The following is a 21303-nucleotide window of genomic DNA, read 5'->3' on the forward strand; positions in this document are numbered from 1 at the left end:
TGGACTCGCATTCGGGAGGACGACGGTTCAATCCCGCGTCCGGCCATCCAGATTTAGGTTTTCCGTGATTTCCCTAAATCACTCCAGGTAAATGTCGGGATGGTTCCTCTGAAAGGGCACGGCCGACTTCCTTCCCCATCCTTCCCTAATCCGATGAGACCGATGACCACGCTGTCTGGTCTCCTTCCCCAAACCAACCAACCTAATGGCTCCTAGATTCCCAGCCACCAAACCAGCATCAGTCACTTCCAGTGAGCCATTTTGCACTTGACTGGCCGTGGTAGCCTGTGGCATCGGCCCCCACATAGCTTGCCACCGGCCACGGTTGTTGATTATTCAAGGTTTCACTGCACCTGAGACACACTGATTGTAGCAGCTGCTGTGACCTACAACAATAATTCACCGCCAGATGTGTGGGTAGAGGCACACTCTTCCAATGTCACCAGATGTGGGCTTGAACTACTGTAGTAATAAAAGAACTGTACTGCCTTTGAACAACTTCCAACTCACCCCAACCCACTAGCCTCCCCTGGGGCACAGCCACAGCCTCTACAATAAATCTGCTTCAATTTATTAATTCTCTTAATTTGGCTGTCAAGTGTAACTAACCTTTGAAAGTCATTATTATTTAATTGTGCACTTAAGTACATAATAAGAGAATGGTATAAGACTTAACCTAAAGAACACACGAAGTAGAAGCTCCAAAAATGAGTTTAGACTGCTTGGAATTTGCTGGTGATTGTGCTCTCCTAGCTAACAGTGTTCAAGAAACCAGACAACAAATTAAATCACTGCAAGAAAATTGGCCTTAGAATATTGTTTGGAAAAAAAAGGAAAAAAAAGAGAAAAATAATACTAACTGATCCATCACTTGCAAATAACAGCACAATAGAAAAACACAAAATCAAAACTGTTGGTTGAATTTAAATATTTAGGTGAAACATAATATGCAACCTAAACAAGAAACTGATGTGGCAAAGAGAATAAAAACATGAACAATGCAAATGACATTGCCAAAAACACACATGACAAAAAAACCTATCAACAGTTGCAGGATTAAAACCTTATAAGACCGTAACAACCTAAAATAACATTTGCATCTTCAGAAGAGGTAATACAACAGGAAGTTACAGAATACTAAAGACACAAAGAATAATAATTAGGAAGTGCATGGAGGATAGCTTCAAATTAAACAGTATACAAGAAAACGGAACTGGTAATAAACTTAATCAGAAAGAGAGACCCTCATTCTTTGGGCATCTGATCAGAACACCAGAAAACACAATTGGAAAGAGAACAATAGAGAATATGTGGAATACTAAGAGCAACATTTAATGGATTACAGAAATTAAGGAAGTTTTAAGAGAAATGGAATTTAAAGTAGGTGATTGAAAAATCAACAGATAAAACCAAAATACTGCAATACATTCAAACAGACCACAAAAGAAGATAAATAGAAGTACTACAGCAAGGTTGATCTCAAAGAAAGAAAGAAAACAACTTATAATACGTTTGTTTATATCTGAACAAATGAAGATACATGGGAAAGACAGAAGAACAAGAAGAATCCTTTGCATAATAATAAATTACAGTAAACCTTTGTGTAACCATTGTACTATTGAATTGAATTGTGTTATTGGGTTATAGCAATTCCTTGTATAAACCTTTGCATAAATGCCTGAAGTGGTGCAATGAAGGTCATAAAATTAATAATAATAATAATAATAATAATAATAACAAACAGCCAAATGTAAGAAAAATAGCATAGTCAAGGGAAAATACAATAAACAAGAAGATTACATATTGGATAACCACAGCGACTGCATACAGGCGATGGAAAAAATAGATGCCTATAAATATCTAGGATACAGACAAAAAATAGGAATAGATAATACAAATATTAAAGAAGAACTAAAAGAAAAATATAGACAAAGACTAACAAAAATACTGAAAACAGAATTGACAGCAAGAAACAAGACAAAAGCTATAAATACTTATGCTATACCAATATTGACCTACTCATTTGGAGTAGTGAAATGGAGTAACACAGACCTAGAAGCACTCAATACACTTACACGATCACAATGCCACAAATATATAATACATCACACACATTCAGCAACAGAAAGATTCACATTAAGCAGAAAGGAAGAAGGAAGGGAATTTATAGACATAAAAAACCTACATTATGGACAGGTAGACAATTTAAGAAAATTCTTTATAGAACGAGCAGAAATTAGCAAAATACACAAAGCAATCACTCATATAAATACATCGGCTACACCAGTACAATTTCATAACCGCCTCTACAAACCTTCAGATCACATAACATCAACAGATACGAAGAAAGTAAATTGGAAAAAGAAAACACTACATGGCAAGCACCCGTATCATCTAACACAGCCACACATCGATCAAGACGCATCCAACACATGGCTAAGAAAAGGCAATATATACAGTGAGACGGAAGGATTCATGATTGCAATACAGGATCAAACAATAAACACCAGATATTACAGCAAGCATATTATTAAAGATCCCAATACCACAACAGATAAATGCAGACTTTGCAAACAACAAATAGAAACAGTAGATCACATCACAAGCAGATGTACAATACTAGCAAATACAGAATACCCCAGAAGACATGACAATGTAGCACAAATAATACATCAACAGCTTGCCTTACAACATATAAACTTATAAAACAACATGTTCCCACATACAAGTATGCACCACAAAATGTACTGGAGAATGATGAATACAAATTATACTGGAACAGAACCATTATAACAGATAAAACAACACCACATAACAAACCTGACATCATACTCACAAATAAAAAGAAGAAATTAACACAACTAATCGAAATATCCATACCCAATACAACAAATATACAAAAGAAAACAGGAGAAAAAATTGAAAAATACATCCAACTGGCTGAGGAAGTCAAGGACATGTGGCATCAGGATAAAGTTGACATTATACCAATTATACTATCAACTACAGGAGTCGTACCACACAATATCCACCAGTACATCAATGCAATACAGCTACATCCAAACATATATATACAACTACAAAAATCTGTAATTATTGATACATGTTCAATGACCCGAAAGTTCCTAAATGCAATGTAACATATACCGTACAGTTAAAAGGAAGTCACGCTTGATGAAGGTCCGCGTCACTTTCCATTTTTAACCAGACCTAAGGTCTGAGAAAGGAAAGAAGATAACAATAATAATAACAATAACTCACATGTTAGATATAGAAGAAAAATTTCAGCTGACATATATAGAATACAAAGACACCCTATACAGACATTAGACCATTCTTGCATAGACCGCTAAATAACCCACAAGTCGAAACAACAATAAAAACTATCAACACAATCATACACAACAAAATAAATAAAAACACAACTATGGAAGAGTTACAACTACTGGTTTATATAGGAGCACTCACTACACTAAATATACACACTAGGCAGAGATCAGAACCAACCAACACACAGAAGAAACCCACAAAACCAGCATGGCAACACAGGCTACAGATCAGAATAGAAAAACTGAGAAAAGACATCGGACAGCTAACACAATTTAGAAGAAATGAAATGTCAGGAAAAAAATGAAAAAGGTTAGGTAAAATCTCACAACAAGAAGCGATAGAGCAATTAGATGAAGAGAAGCAGAAATTACAAGCATTGGCCAAACGACGTAGAAGATACAAAAAAAGTGAAAATAGAAGGAAACAAAACCAAAAATTCAACACAAACCAAAAGAAATTTTACCAGACAATAGATAACACACACATTCAAATAGACAATCCACAAAACATAACAGACATGGAACACTTCTGAAGCAACATATGGTCAAACCCGGTACAACATAACAGGCATGCACGGTGGATACAAGCAGAAACAGATATACAAGACGATACCACAAATGCCTGAAGTGATAATTTTGCAACATGAAGTTACCCAAGCAATTAACTCTACTCACAATTGGAAAGCCCCTGGAAAAGATAAAATAGCAAATTTCTGGCTAAAGTTGTTCACCTCAACACATTCACATCTAACTAAATTATTTAACAATGATATGAATATAATAGAAGGAAACATTCCACGTGGGAAAAAATATATCTAAAAACAAAGATGATGTGACTTACCAAACGAAAGCCCTGGCACGTCGATAGACACACAAACAAACACAAACATACACACAAAATACAAGCTTTCGCAACAAACTGTTGCCTCATCAGGAAAGAGGGAAGGAGAGGGAAAGACGAAAGGATGTGGGTGTGGATGGATATGTGTGTGTGTGTGTGTGTGTGTGTGTGTGTGTGTGTGTGTAAGGTAAGTCTTTCCGCTCCCGGGATTGGAATGACTCCTTACCCTCTCCCTTAAAACCCACATCCTTTCGTCTTTCCCTCTCCTTCCCTCTTTCCTGATGAGGCAACAGTTTGTTGCGAAAGCTTGTATTTTGTGTGTATGTTTGTGTTTGTTTGTGTGTGTATCGACGTGCCAGGGCTTTCGTTTGGTAAGTCACATCATCTTTGTTTTTAGATAAATTATTTAACAGTTACATTGCAGACCAATACACATTCCCTAATACACTCACACATGGAATAACTTATCTGAAACCTAAAGATCAAGCAGACACAGCAAACCCAGCAAAATATCGCCCCATAACATGCCTACCAACAATATACAAAATATTAACTTCAGTCATTACACAGAAATTAATGACACATCCAACACAGAACAAAATTATAAATGAAGAACAAAAAGACTGTTGCAAAGGAGCACGAGGATGTAAAGAGCAACTGATAATAGATGCAGAGGTGACATATCAAGCTAAAACTAAACAAAGGTCGCTACACTACGCATACATTGATTACCAAAAAGCTTTTGATAGTGTACCCCACTCATGGTTATTACAAATATTGAAAATATACAAAGTATATCCTAAATTGATACAGTTCCTAAACATAGTAATGAAAAATTGGAAAACCACACTTAATATCCAAACAAATTCAAATAATATCACATCACAGCCAATACAGATTAAGCGTGTAATATACCAAGGAGACTCATTAAGTCCTTTCTGGTTCTGTCTTGGTCTGAACCCACTATCCAACATGCTAAATAATACAAATTATGGATACAATATTACTGGAACATACCCACACAAAATCACAAATTTGCTGTACATGGATGATCTAAAACTACTGGCAGCTACAAATCAACAACTCAACCAATTACTAAAGATAACAGAAGTATTCAGCAATGATATAAATATGGCTTTTGGAACAGACAAATGTAAGAAAAATAGCATAGTCAAGGGAAAACACACTAAACAGGAAGATTACATATTGAATAACCACAGCGACTGCATAGAAGCGATGGAAAAAACAGATGCCTACAAATATCTAGGATACAGACAAAAAATAGGAATAGATAATACAAATATTAAAGAAGAACTAAAAGAAAAATATAGACAAAGACTAACAAAAATACTGAAAACAGAATTGACAGCAAGAAACAAGACAAAAGCTATAAATACTTATGCTATACCAATATTGACCTACTCATTTGGTGTAGTGAAATGGATTAACACAGACCTAGAAGCACTCAATACACTTACACGATCACAATGCCACAAATATAGACTACATCACATACATTCAGCAACAGAAAGATTCACATTAAGCAGAAAGAAAGAAAGAAGGAAGGGAATTTATAGACATAAAAAACCTACATTATGGACAGGTAGACAATTTAAGAAAATTCTTTATAGAATGAGCAGAAATTAACAAAATACACAAAGCAATCACTCATATAAATACATCGGCTACACCACTACAATTTCATAACCACCTCTACAAACCTTCAGATCACATAACATCAACAGATACGAAGAAAGTAAATTGGAAAAAGAAAACACTACATGGCAAGCACCCGTATCATCTAACACAGCCACACATCGATCAAGACGCATCCAACACATGGCTAAGAAAAGGCAATATATACAGTGAGACGGAAGGATTCATGATTGCAATACAGGATCAAACAATAAACACCAGATATTACAGCAAGCATATTATTAAAGATCCCAATACCACAACAGATAAATGCAGACTTTGCAAACAACAAATAGAAACAGTAGATCACATCACAAGCAGATGTACAATACTAGCAAATACAGAATACCCCAGAAGACATGACAGTGTAGCACAAATAATACATCAACAGCTTGCCTTACAACATAAACTTATAAAACAACACGTTCCCACATACAAGTATGCACCACAAAATGTACTGGAGAATGATGAATACAAATTATACTGGAACAGAACCATTATAACAGATAAAACAACACCACATAACAAACCTGACATCATACTCACAAATAAAAAGAAGAAATTAACACAACTAATCGAAATATCCATACCCAATACAACAAATACACAAAAGAAAACAGGAGAAAAAATTGAAAAATACATCCAACTGGCTGAGGAAGTCAAGGACATGTGGCATCAGGATAAAGTTGACATTATACCAATTATACTATCAACTAAAGGAGTCACACCATACAATATCCACCAGTACATCAATGCAATACAGCTACATCCAAACTTATATATACAACTATAGAAATCGGTAATTATTGATACATGTTCAATGACCCGAAAGTTCCTAAATGCAATATAACATATACCGTACAGTTAAAAGGAAGTTACACTTGATCAAGGTCCACGTCACTTTCCATTTTTGACCAGACATAACGTCTGAGAAAGGAAAGAAACAATAATAGAAATTATTCATTTTTACTAAAAGTTTTCATTTACTTGCCCAGGTACAATAAAAACGAGTAATTTCATGTTCAAATAATAATAAGCAATGCATTCCTGTTTGGCACAAAGTTTGCATATAGATATTTCAGTTTGTCTGCATTATTAATTTCACTCTTACCTTTTAGCTGAACGTGTTGTTGATGTTGTTGTAGTTGTGGTCTTCAGTCCAGAGACTGGTTTGATGCAGATCTCCATGCTGCTCTATCGTGTGCAAGCTTCTTCATCTCCCAGTACCTACTGCAACCTACATCCTTCTGAATCTGTTTAGTGTATTCATCTCTTGGTCTCCCTCTACAATTTTTACCCTCCACGCTGCTCTCCAATACTAAATTGGTGATCCCTTGATGCCTCAGAACATGTCCTACCAACCGATCCCTTCTTCTAGTCAAGTTGTGCCACAAACTCCTCTTCTCCCCAATTCTATTCAATACCTTCATTAGTTATGTGATCTACCCATCTAATCTTCAGCATTCTTCTGTAGCACCACATTTCGAAAGCTTAGTCTCTTCTTGTCCAAACTATTTATCATCCATGTTTCACTTCCATACATGACTACACTCCATACAAATACTTTCAGAAACGACTCCTTGACATTTAAATCTGTACTCGATGTTAACAAATTTCTCTTCTTCAGAAACGCTTTCCTTTCCATTGCCAGCCTACATTTTATATCCTCTCTACTTCAACCATCATCAGTTATTTTGCTCCGCAAATAGCAAAGCTCTTTTACTACTTTAAGTATCTCATTTCCTAATCTAATGCCGGCAGCATCACCCGATTTAATTCGAGTACATTCCATTATCCTTGTTTTGCTTTTGTTGATGTTTATCTTATATCCTCCTTTCAAGACACTGTCCATTCTGTTCAACTGCTCTTCCAGGTCCTTTGCTGTCTCTGACAGAATTACAATGTCATCAGCGAACCTCAAAGTTTTTATTTCTTCTCCATGGATTTTAATACCCACACCGAATTTTTCTTTTGTTTCCTTTACTGCTTGCTCAATATACAGATTGAATAACATCGAGGAGAGGCTACAACCCTGTGTCACTCCCTTCCCCACCACTGATTCCCTTTCTTGTCCCTCGACTCTTATAACTGCCATCTGGTTTCTGTACAAATTGTAAATAGCCTTTTGCTCCCTGTATTTTACCCCTGCCACCTTTAGAATTGGAAAGAGAGTATTCCACTCAACATTGTCAAAAGCTTTCTCTAAGTCTACAAATGCTAGAAACGTAGGTTTGCCTTTTCTTAATCTATTTTCTAAGATAAGTCTTGGGGTCAGTATTGCCTCACGTGTTTCAACATTTCTACGGAACCCAAATTGATCTTCGCCGAGGTCGGCTTCTACCAGTTTTTCCATTCGTCTGTAAAAAATTCGTGTTAGTATTTTGCAGCTGTGACTTATTAAACTGATAGTTCGGTAATTTTGACATCTGTCAACACCTGCTTTCTTTGGGATTGGAATTATAATATTCTTCTTGAAGTCTGAGGGTATTTCACCTGTCTCATACATCTTGCTCACTAGATGGTAGAGTTTTGTTTGGCCTGGCTCTCCCAAGGCTGTCATCAGTTCTAATGGGATGTTGTCTACTCCCGGGCTTTGTTTTGACTCAGGTCTTTCAGTGCTCTGTCAAACTCTTCACGCAGTATCTTATCTCCCATTTCATCTTCACCTACATTCTCTTCCATTTCTATAATATTGTCCTCAAGAACATCATCATTGTGTAGACCCTCTATATACTCCTTCCACCTTTCTGTGTTCCCTTCTTTGCTTAATACTGGGTTTCCATCTGAGCTCTTGATATTCATGCAAGTCGTTCTCTTTTCCCCAAAGACCTCTTTCCAGTAGGCAATATCTATCTTACCCCTAGTGAGATAAACCTCAACATTCTTACATTTGTCCTCTAGCCAATTTTTCTATATTTTCAATTCAAATATTTTTAATGTTGGTGATATATCTAATTTCTCATTGTTGGCTTGCATTGCACAAAACTGTGTGTAGATTTTAATATCTTTATTTCATTTTTTCTCATAGTTTAAGAAATTTTCTTAGCGTTCACATTGTCATATCTGTCAGGTGCTACGTTCCAGTGCTCACATTTGTTTAGTTCAGTTCAGTTAATATTCTGTCACAGCAAATGTCTTTTGACCTGTTCAGTCACGACAAGAAGACTGTAATATGTTACAGGTTTGTGAGGGAAGCAGTGGACCATAAAAATGAAAGCTCCAATAAATTTCTCATTTTATCATAAAAAAATACCATGTTACTAATTCTGAAGGTGCTTGAGGAACATTCATCAAGAGGGGAAGGTTCACATTTTATCAACTGGTCTAATTCAGCACCAGTTTTTTAAATTTTGTTCTAATGTCATTTATAATCAGTCTCTGCTGAATATTTTCATAATATGTACAACAAGGAATCAATCCTGTTTCAAAGTCCACTTGTATGGTGATGCGTAATAAATACCAATAATCCTTTAAGTTTCCAATGCTTATGACTAGTCACCATAAGCAAAGGTACCACAATACTTAAAACACATGTAGTGTTACTTCTCTTGAAGATAGGGGGTTCAAATCCTGGTCATAGAAGAAATTTTTGTCACTTATACTTGGCTGGCACAGAGGAAAAGGGAAGATGGTATACTGTTCTTTGTAGTCATACTGCACACCAATTTGTGATTAAAATGGGTCTGTTCACCCACATCTCACAGACTGAGAGTGTAACAATAAATAAAATCATTCTTCTGACCGGTGTAAACATTTTATCTAACAACACTTTGGCAGCTGATGTGTCAGTTTAACAATTTATTTTCTGAAGCAGCTTCTTATTTACCATCATGAGGCCGTGTGGACATAGTCTCAGGACTCCTAACCTAGAAAAATCTAAAGTGATCATTATGAACCATCTCTGGGATCAAGAATCTGATGATAATGATCATGTTGTTGGATGAAGCTTCTAAGCTGCACTATTCCTTTTGATGCTGTTCAACAGAAATAACCTATATTACAACATACATCCTTCTGTCTCATTGGCATCAAATCATGTTGAAATCTAAACATAGCCCTAATAATCCTTTATGCTAAAACAATTACACTTAAAATATAACACAGCATTCACCTCCTGTAAAGGGTAGGTGCCAGCCTACACAAACACTATAATTCAATTTTGAAATTCCATCTATTACTTTGTGTCCCAAGCAAGGAAGTCCTACAGCTTACTGTGTTAAGAGAATACATAACAGGACATGGAACAGAGATATTAAATGTGAATAATATTTAATGTACACATATTCCTTTATTATTACAATAATGGAAATTCCTGGATGGAGCAATATGTAAAATAAAGCAAAGACAACCACTCACCTATAGCAGATCAATGTGTGGAGCACAGAAATGCATAACAGAAAAGAGCATTTGCACTAGCTTCTGAGACTAGAAGCTCTTTTTCTAGCAAAAGTATACACATTCTCACACACAACCACACAGATACCCAAAGGCACACTCTCGTGACCATGGCAAGACTTGTGCATGTATGGAAAGTAAACATTTCTCTCACATTAAAAAGAATATTAATCTGAATTTAATGTGATATACCTTTCTGTAATAGCTTTATGGCAGAGGTTGGACAAATGTCGATCACAATCTGTTGGTAGGTCACAAGTGCTTATTTGGTAGATCAGGTGAGTACTGAGAGCACAAAAGAAAAATGGTTAAATAAGATTTTTTCATGGCACTGAAAATGCTTGCTCGTTCAACAGAAGTTTGTTTTTTGCTAACATTTGCATAAAATTGGTACTAACATCTGTTTTGAACCTCTAATCCTATGTTAATGATACCTAATCATGTCTCTCACATTAGTTCTGTCAGCCACCATCTGTGTGCCGATTGATGTTACATTATTTCATTTATCTTGTGCATTGTTGGTACATATGTGACGGGAGAAGTCTCTGATTTTCATGCATTATGGTGCAGTGCCAACTTCTATGATGTAATACTGCATGGAATGAATGCAGGTAGAACCCTGTAAATAGTTTTTGTGTGCTGTCAGCACTGAGCATGCATACATGCTGACATGCTTTGCGAGAATGTCATCACAGTTCGCCATGACAACTTGTATGTTTGTGGTTTGTCATCAGGGACATTTTGTGACAAATCTTCAAATGTGACCTTGTACCAGAAAAATAATATGTAGTGCAAAAACTTCATGCAAAATGAATTATGTATCAAAAAATGTAAAATTTATCATTTTCGTTCCAAATGGGTACATGATTTTTTTGTAACCATTTGTGAAAAAGACAAATGTTGAGAGATATTTCAAAACCATGCGTCTAGGTGAAAATGCCAAGTTTCCTTTATACTTTGAACTGAGAAAAGAAAAAAATCAAGAAACATAAAAATCAATCAAGTTTTCAGCAGAATTTGGTCGCAAAACAAGTAGATAAGTGTTGCTGTCACCCTCGCTTCTTATCATGTTTCGCATGTATTGATAAAAATGGGAAAACCCTTTGAAGATGATGAATTCATAAAAGAAACATTTTGAGGAGCTGCTGCTTAGTTGTTTCAGAATTTCAAAACCAAATCTGAAATAGTGGATGCCATCTAATCCTTTCAACTTTTGTCAAGACTGGTCAAAGAAGAGCTTAAAGAATATACAACGATCAAGACACAAAGAGATAACTGACATTACCTGTTAGTGGACGTTGATGTAAATCAATGGGAAAAGTTGAAAATTTGACCTGTACCGGGATTCATATGTGGGTCTCCTGCTTGCTAGGCAGATGTGCAGACCACTGCACCATCTGGACACAGTGGTCATCACAACTGCATGGACTATCCTAACAAGCCTCCCACCAGACCCAAACTCTCAACCTACCCACACACTACTGAAGTAGTTCCCTGTGCCCACTATCGTCATTACTCACAACATTTCACTGATTCCTGTATGAGTTACAGTGCGGTGTGCATATGCACTGAAATGATGATTTGATTATCCTGGTATCTGTTCTTTTGGACGACACACAACCTCGAAACAGATTCTGATCAAATCATCCTACCTGCAGACAAAGGCTGTTATTAAATTGCAGTGACTATCTGCTATCTGGTTGGTTGATTAAAAGGGGGGGGGGGGGACCCAACTGTGAGGTCATCAGTCTGACTATCTGACAGAAGGCCTCTGCCAGTTATCTGATGCCTCTGTCCATAAATTCTACCAGGGGAATCCCATACCAGAGGCCCAACGTAACCTCCAATTCCCCCTTAAAACCTTAGGCCCTTCCCAGAACCTCTCCCCTGAATCCATTTCCCTCCTCTCCCCTACAATACCTCACACATCCACCATCTATGTGCTTCCCAAAATCCACCATCCCAACAATCCTGTTGCTGGTTATTGTGCTCCCATTGAAAGCATTTCAGCTCTCATCGGCCAGCAGCTCAAACCAGTTGCCTGTAATCTAGCCTCCCACATCAAAGATACCAACCACTTCCTTCACCGACTCTCCCCCATCCCCACCCCTTTACCTCCTGGATCCCTGCTCGTCACTGTTGACACCATTTCCGTATACATCAACGTCTCTCATGTGCTTGGTCTTGCCTCTATTGAACACCATTCCTCATACACCATACTAGCTGTAACGTAACTCTCAACTACTTCTCCTTTGAAGGAAGGATATAAACAAATCCCCCACCTAACCATGGGCACACACATGGCGATTTCCTATGCCAACCTTTTTATAGAGCATGTGAAGGAGATCTTCACAGCCTCCCAAAATGTCAAACCCCTAGTCTGGTTGAGATTCATTTAAGCTATCTTTAGATGTGGACTCAGGGCCAAGACACCCTATATTAATTCCTTCACGCCCTTATCACCTTCTTCTCCCTTTCTCTTGTCCTGGTCCTCCTCAAGCCAGTGTGCCATCTTCCTGGATGTTGACCTCCTCCTCTCTGTGCCAATAAATTGTTCAACCATTAACACTTCCTGCTTTTTGATAGGTATCATCCCTTACACACCTAAAAATCCCACCCATACATCCTGGCCACCTGGGGACAGCATATCTGCAAGGACATTCTACTCAAGATCCTTCCCATCCCTCCTAAAGTGGGGTTCAATTGCCCACACAACCTCCACAGTGTCCTAGCTCATCCCCATGCCTCTCCCAATCTCAGTCCCTTGCCACAGGGATCATTTCCTGTGGAAAACCCAGATGCAAGACCTGCCCAATCCCGGCACTTCCAGTCCTGTCACAGGCTTATGCTACCCCATCAGAGGCTGGTGCTATACTGGAGACCTTCACAAAAGTGATCGGCAACCGTTCGGGCACCTTGGACACACCACAGCATTGCGAACTTGCCCTGTTGCAGAAACGTACGGACACCAGGCTGTGGTACCGGCACTAGCAGAGGCTGCCAATTCCAAGGGACCTATTTGCATCTGCCACAAAGGTGACCAGAAAATAGTGCCATGGTTATTCCACCGCTGGCCACTATAAAGATCAGTACCAAAGCTGCATGGGTCAGTTCTTCCAGCTTTGAGAGCCTCTCCTAGCCTCCGGATGGGTGCTGCACACCCCATTGTGTTAGGATACCCTCAAAGTCCATCATAGAGACTGACACTGCTGTATTCAGCATTTGTCATTGTTTCCCACTGCCATCAAACTGTATCTGTCCTTTTCTGACCCTATGGAGGTGTCATTCAAGACAGCTTCATCGGACTTAGAATATTTTCCATACAAGTGTATTTGTCTATGAAGATCCTAATTATGTTACTTTGTCAGGCTCCGGAATTGCCATACTGTTAAGTCTGTACTTGTTAGACACTGTAGTTGCAATTTTGCTATCAACAAAGCAGCCATTTGTTTCCTTGGTCTATCAACTTTTGTAAACTTTGATTGCCATTTTCCCAGTGTTGGTGTGAGCGAAACATCAGCTGGGCCACATTTGAAAGCCACCATGTCATATACCAGCTCTGCTGCAATCATTGCACAGCTTTTTATATTGATATGACTACTAACCAACTGTCCATCACGATGAATGGGCGCCACCAAACTGTGGCCAAGAGCAAAGTAGACCACCGTGTGACATAACATGCAGCTGAATATAACAGGCTTGATTTCAATGGCTGCTTTACTACCCAAGCCATCTGCGTCCTCCCCTCTACCACCAGCTTTTCTAAACTGCACAGAGGGACAGATGGGAGTTATCCTTAAAATACATTCTCTGCTACTGAAATTATCCTGGCCTCGACCTATGGTAACCTACTATCCCGATACCCTCCACTCAACAATCTCCATCCCCCATGTCCTATCACCTCTCTATTCTTGTCTCCTACCCTCTTTCTGTGGCTTCTTCTGCCAAAGCAGCTGCCCATCTTTCTCCTTCCCCCTCCTCTCCTTTTTTGCTCCCCACCCCCCATTCACACATCCCTGCCCCACGGCCTCCCAGTGCTATGCCTGTTGGTAGTCTAGTCCTTCATGGTCTGCTAGACAGCATTCTACTCTCCCTAAATGCGTACCCTGCTATCCCTTACCCTTTCCCACCCCATCCAGATTGGTGCTTGCGTTCTACATGACACTTGCATTCCAGTCCGAGCTGCTGGAGATGGCAGTCATGTGTGAGTGAGATGTGCTTGCTGGTGTGAATAAATGTGTGGGTATGGGGGGTGGGGGGGACAAGCAAACATTCCTTTTCTGATGGAGGCTTTGGCTGAAAGTTAAATAGCAAGTGGCTTTTTGTCGTGCCTGTCTGCAGTAAGTAGCAATGTGTTTTTCCTTATATTATTTACGAATCAAACCCTTCATCATATTTGCATGTCTATTTTAGTGGCTATGTATGATTAGTTCTGAAGTATTTTATGCACATGAAAGGACTAAAATTATGACACAGGTAGTTGGCCATAGTTTACCTTCAGGAGGCCATATTCTTGGTATTAACAGTAGACACAACAAGCGGCTGCAGCTTGTGGAACTATTAGTTCCTTTCACACAGAAACGGGGGGGGGGGGGGGGGGGGGGGTGGTTAGAAAGTAAGGGTAGATTGTTTGGACTCCAGGATGAAGTGAACCTGTGAGTTGTGAGGCGAGGGAGACAAAAATTGAGGATGAGGCAACAGGGAGAGTAAGAAGCAAATATAGTACATTAATACATCATTTTTCCTGATTAGTCAACCTTTTTTGCTTGTTTGGCTGCTGCTTTTTTGTATTTATCTATCTTCTCTTGTTTCCTTGAAGTCCTTCCTTGCTCTCCTAGAATATTTAATTACTAGTCATTTTCTGCATCTTATTTCAGTGTCCAGTTTGCCCTCTGCAGAAACTCTTACCCTTATCTTACCCTTTTTTTCTCTTTCAGCTATTATCATCAACAGCCCAAGCAACTCTCATTTTTCACAATCTCATAACATATCCTACCTTACAACAACATACCCACATTCCTCCCATAAACATGCTTTCGCCTTAGCCAAACAACTGTCCCACTTTTTTTTCCCAGTCCTTCTTAACCATTGGTGTTACTCCCAAATGCCTCACTTTGCAAGTTCCCATCTTTGACTACAACTCATCTTTTTGTCAATTGCTCCTTAAATTCCAGACTGTTCAGTACTTAGCCATTACCCACCTAGCCCTTGACAAATTCATTGCCTCCATCAACTCTGCCATTCCCAATAGCTGTTGTCTCTATTTAAAATCTTCCTCCTTTCAATTCCTAGCTGTATTAACCCATCAATCTAATTCTCATTGAAGCCAGCCATAAACTGAACAAAATGCGTTCGTTCCAAAGGCCTAATCTTCAGTTTCAAGCACAAATTCAATCACACTGTCCTAGTCAAAGATCTCCTCTCATTCACTTTAACCTCAATTGGAAATACTATTTCGCCACATAATCCCAGCTCAGAACCAACAGAGTGAACATCGAACCCTCCCTAGAACACTTCCAACCCTAATATCAAAAGTATCCTCCTCTTCCCTAAAAACATCTTCTCCAGAAGTCCTCACTTCCAGCATTGCTTCTCTATCCTCTCTGAAAAAGTCACTGAAAACTCGTACGTTACGCAAGCTGAGCTGCAGTAACCTGAAGGAAGATCACTCCATCATCCTTCCTGTGGACAAAGGCTCCGAACATTCAAAAAGTCACAGAAACTGCTGTGGGAACCAGGATACAACCCTTGTCCTACGCCAACCTTTTCATAGGCTGCGTGGGAGAGGTATTCCTCAAGACCCTGTGGCTTGGCACAGGTCAGTGAATGACATCTTTGTGATCTGGACTGATGTTTAACAATTCTTTCACTTCCTGCAACAGCTAAACTCCTTTTCCAGCTCATATTCGTCTGGTCCTTTTCAAAATCCAAAGCCATCTTCCTCAATAGTGGCCTCTGCCTCACTGCAGTTCACATCCAAACCTCTTGTCAATACAAAACCAACCGACAAGCAACAGTACCTACATTTTGATAGCTGACTCCATGTCAAATGCTTCTTTTCCTACAGACTAGGCATTCACAACAAACATCTGTATCATCCAAGCCTTAATTGCCTCAATATAGTACTTCACCCTTACTTTCACAATTGCAGCTCTGAAATGAGAACCTTTCTCCCTGATATCCTCTCTGCCTCCGTAATATCCATGTCATACCATCTGATATTCAAAGACCATTATCCCTAACCCAGGGTTCCTGTCCCCTGAAGTTGATCCCACCATAAAATCTGCCCCATGCACTCTCTCACCCACTACCAACTACTCCAACCCCACCCCAATTAAATCTTGCAGTATCAAAGGCAGAGTGACACGTGAAACCACAGTTTGTTTACCTACAAATGTTTGTACGCTGTCCAGTATTTTATACAGGAAATGAGCACAACTAAATTGCCTGATTGTATAAATGGCTATTAGCAGAACTGTCTGCCAGCCATCTGGCATGATGTTTGGTCCCAAATCATGTAGGCAAAGTTATTGGCTCACTGCAGTGCTGATTGCCACACTGAACAGCACAAACAAGATACAAATTTCGCTTCATACTTTCAAAGTATTCCAAGGCAACTAAATACATGAAAGAAATAGCAACAGGTCATTGCAACATTCACATGTAACACCTTCTTATCCTCGTCCTTATTTCTAGGGGTAGTAGGGGTAATTTACTCCCACACCACATGTATACAAATAATTAGGTGTGTATGTACCAGATTGGTTGAAGTTGCTCCAGGTGTCCCTGAGTTTTGCTTGTATGTCACATTTTCAACCTCACTCTCAGAAAACTATCAATTTGATAAAAATATTGGTTATTCTCAAATAATTTAACATTTTGCAGCAACCTCTAGGATTGGTGGGGATATATTTCCCCCACAGTATTGTTATATACATAATGAGTCCTGTATGAGTATATATAAAATTTGGTTAAAAGTGCTCTGGGCAGTCATAACTTGTGCTTTTATGCTACCCCCCTTTTCACCTCAACCCCAATGGCAGGTAGTTGGTCCTTACTCCATAGTGCTTGTTTCCAGACAGTAAATGATATGTAGACCAAGTTTGATTGAAATTGATGAAGTGGTTTAGGAGTTGTGGAACATACATACAATGATTTTTATAAATGTATTGATTATGCCTGTTTGATTATTTTCTTTAGTGCTTTTTACTTTTTCATCTTTGTACTCCTCTTCATGTCCTCCCCATACCACCACCACTACCACCATCACCACCACAAAAAGCCTCACTTTCTGGTTTTTTCTCCATCTCCCTTTCCTCTTAGTTCTTAATTTAAGTACATATTTCATTTCTCTTTCTAATATTCCATCTTTACTTCACACTCATTTTTTGTCAGTTCTCGACTGAAGTTGGTAACAGTGCTCACAAATATTTCAATGTACTATCTTGGACCCCCCCCCCCCCCCCCAATATATCTCTCTCTCTCTCTCTCTCTCTCTCTCTCTCTCTCCCTCTCCCTCTCCCTCTCCCTCTCCCTCTCTCTTTCTCTCTCTCCCTCCCTCTTTCACTGATGCCCTCACCTTCATTTCCATCTCCCCTCCTCCTCTTCACAGCTGGTGTGTGTCTACTTTCTTGGGGTCAGAGTGATCTATTCTCCCTTTTTAACCTCCTTCAATGTTTTCCCCTTTCCTCCCTGAGGAAGGAGCTAACAGTTCCAAGGCTAGGATAGTTCCTTGTACTTTTGTATGTAACTGTCAGCAGTAGTAAGAATTTCACCCACTGAACATAAGTACTGACCAGCAGTTACATCTTGTAATTTTATAGTTCAAGTAAATGTCACAGGTGGAAGAATTTTTATCTACAAAATAATTCTAAATACTTATTTCAAATTTACAAAGAGACAGAGTGGCTTGTCGGTACTAATCTTGAGGCAAAATTCCCATACTGGCGATACACATATAAAATGTAAAACACTAATCCTAGCTTTCAAAACTATTAGTTCCTTCCACAGTCCACAGAAAGGCAAGAGCACAGCTAAGGGAAGATTACAAAGTAGCAGTAGGTCACTCAGTCATCAGGATGAGCTAGATACGCCTGTTATGAGGATGAGGGAAATGAAGATCACTTCACCTTTATTTACTCTCATCCTCACAACAGGTGGGTCCTAGTCATCTTGGATCTGAGTTACCTGCCACTCCTTTCAAACCACCCCCTTGCCTATCCATCTTACCTTCCTAAGGAAAGAACTAATCGTACTAAAAGAATCCACACATTGCAAGGTTGATAATGCTGCACACCAAAAATTGGTAAAAACATTGTCTATCTGACTGAAATAACTGCTACTTGTCCATTTCGCATTCTGCCTGGATTGGTTCTGACACAAAAACAAAATTTTGCCATTAAAAGTTGTTTTTTGATCAATATTATTGGAATATGGCCTATTCAGAAATAAATGAATAAATTATAATTTTAAATGTAGTAAGTTCTTTGTATATGGATAAATAATTTACTTGCATCCAGTCACGTGTACCAAGGTAGTTTGACATGCTTCCCTCTTTAGTATAATTTGAAAGGTTTAAAATTTGTTCTTACCGAAATGGTGCAATATAAGGTATGCAAATTAACATATATTAGATGATCTTAATGAAGTAATCAGCTGCAAAGTTTTATGTTCTGTAAATTTTAGTGTACTTCCTGTCAGATTAAAATTATGTGCTGGATCTAGTGTTTCACGGATAATTTTTCTCAACTTCTTTACAGTTTCAGTCTGTCATGAAGTTTTAAAATTGTGCATGTTCTACTGCAGAATAAAAGGTTCATTTTGGAAATATTAGTCTATCTTGGTATGTACACAAAACGGAGACCTGGAACTGTGAACTGGTTTTGCGGAGATACCCATATGTGCATGGTTAGTTACTATCTCTGTTACAAAAGTCTCAGAAAATTATGAACAGAATTATGCTGTCTTCAAAACTGTATGTTATGTATGAAGGGTGTTCAATAAGTAATGCCACACATTTATTTTCTTTGTCAGTTTTGGTTGAAAAAATGTAGAATTTATTGTGGGACATAATGAAATATTCCTGCTTCAGCCCCTATAGTTTCATGAGGTTGTGACAGGTGTCAATGCTATACATAGACTCCAAAATGGCATCTGTAATGGAGGTGCATTCCAAGCAAAGAGCTGTCATTGAGTTTCTTTTGATGGAAAACCAGAGCTTTCCAGATATTCATAGGCACTTGCAGAATTTCGGTCATCATTGCAACAAGGATGCGCAAACCTGTCCAATCTCCTGCATGCCGGCTAACTGCACACAGCTGTGACTCGTGCAATGTTGGAATGTGTGGTCACTCTCATCCGAGGTGATCGACGGATCACAATCAACACCCTGCTGCACAACTGGGTGTCCCTGTTGGTAGTGCTGACACACTTGTCCACCAGTTGGGGTACTCAAAGGTTTGTGCTCGCTATGTTCCTCACCACCTAACGGAAAACCACAAAGACCCACAAAGGACCACCTGTATGGAGTTGCTTGTATGTTATGAGGCTGATTGCAACAATTTTTTCTCGAACCTAGTCATGGGTGATGAAACTCGGGTTCATCACTTTGAACCAGAAGCAAAAGAGCAATCCATGGAGTGGCACCACACCACTTCTCCTCCAAAGAAAAAGTTCAGAGCCACATATCCTCATCCAGTAAAACCATGGTGACAATCTTCTGGGTCTCTGAAGTGATTGTTCTGTTTGATGTCCTCCCTCATGGTGCAATGACCAACTCTTGAAGTGTATTGTGCTTCCCTTAGGAAACTGTAGAAATGACTTCAGTGTGTTCGTCACAACAAATGATCTTCTCCTCCTCCATGACACCATGACAATGCAAGGTCTCATGTAAGTTTGCGCACCCAAGAAGAGTTCATACAACTTCATTGGACAGTTCTTCCTCAAGCACCCCACAGCAGGGACATTGCACCTTCCAGTTTCCATCTGGCCCAATGAAGGATGCTCTGTGCAGGAAACAGTACATTAATGACGTGAGGGTGCTGATGTAGCAAGACATTGTCTCCTACTTTGACCAGTAGAGTGGTACCCTGCAGGCATAAAGGCCCTCTCAGTAAGGTTATGCAAGGCCATCTCATTGAACAGAGATTATGTGTGGAATCCAGAATAAAACCAAATGAGTAAACATTCCAGTCTGTGGTTTATTAATCTTATTGTCCAGTTGACCTTTTAGGTGTGAAAATTGGCAGATAACTGGAATCATACACACCGGTCAAAGAAATCAAGAGATTTATTCCCTCCAGCCTCATTTTGGTTGATTATATCCAACATAGTTTTAAATCCAGGTAAATAATTTGTCATTATTGGTAGTTGTGTGTATTGCTAAGTAGTCATTTGTGTTTTAGCGGCAGTGAATGACTAACTTATTTCTCAGTTTTGTAATGTTCTTGTTTTCATTGTTAATGGTATATATTAGCACTTTTTTTTTTTTTTTTTCCAGCATTGATCTGAAGCCTTCCGCAGTCCTACGCCCTTATCAAGAGAAGAGCCTCCGTAAAATGTTTGGCAATGGTAGAGCTCGGTCTGGTGTTATTGTTTTACCATGTGGTAAGTAACACTTAGGTCTATCATAAATATTTGTGGTAAAGATACCATGTTGTTCATGCAGTTATGAAAATTTGCATAGCAGAAGCTGAACTGTGATTTATATTGCAAACCTCCATTAGATTAAAAATTGCAGGGAACAAAATAAACGGAAATGTATGTACAGATTGTGGATGAACATGCAGTTTTAATCTTTTTTTGAAATTCGAATACAGTGTGCATTCTGATGTTGCGGTATGTGAAATGGGGGGGAGGGGGGGTGTAACTTGTAAGATAACCAAATCGATTTTTTGTCATTTCTTCTTGTTTGCCTCTGTAGCCATGAAACTGAGAAGCTTAACAAATAGTGGATTTTTTAATAATTTATGGAATTTCACAGTTTTGGATTCACTTTTACATACAATTTTTATTGAAATTGATGCCGTATTTTCGGACGATGAC

At 38.8% G+C, this 21303-nt stretch overlaps 1 protein-coding gene across 1 annotated transcript in view; it reads left to right on the forward strand.

The window, feature by feature from the left end:
- Positions 1-21303, forward strand: part of LOC126251914 (general transcription and DNA repair factor IIH helicase subunit XPB) — a 106022-nt gene that overhangs the window by 38324 nt on the left and 46395 nt on the right. The window contains exon 9 of the mRNA XM_049952646.1: positions 20759-20865. Within this exon, the coding sequence (XP_049808603.1) occupies positions 20759-20865 (107 nt within the window). The remainder of the gene's footprint in view (positions 1-20758; positions 20866-21303) is intronic.

This window comes from Schistocerca nitens, chromosome 4, assembly GCF_023898315.1.
Source record: "Schistocerca nitens isolate TAMUIC-IGC-003100 chromosome 4, iqSchNite1.1, whole genome shotgun sequence".
Classification (NCBI taxonomy): Eukaryota; Metazoa; Arthropoda; class Insecta; order Orthoptera; family Acrididae; genus Schistocerca; species Schistocerca nitens.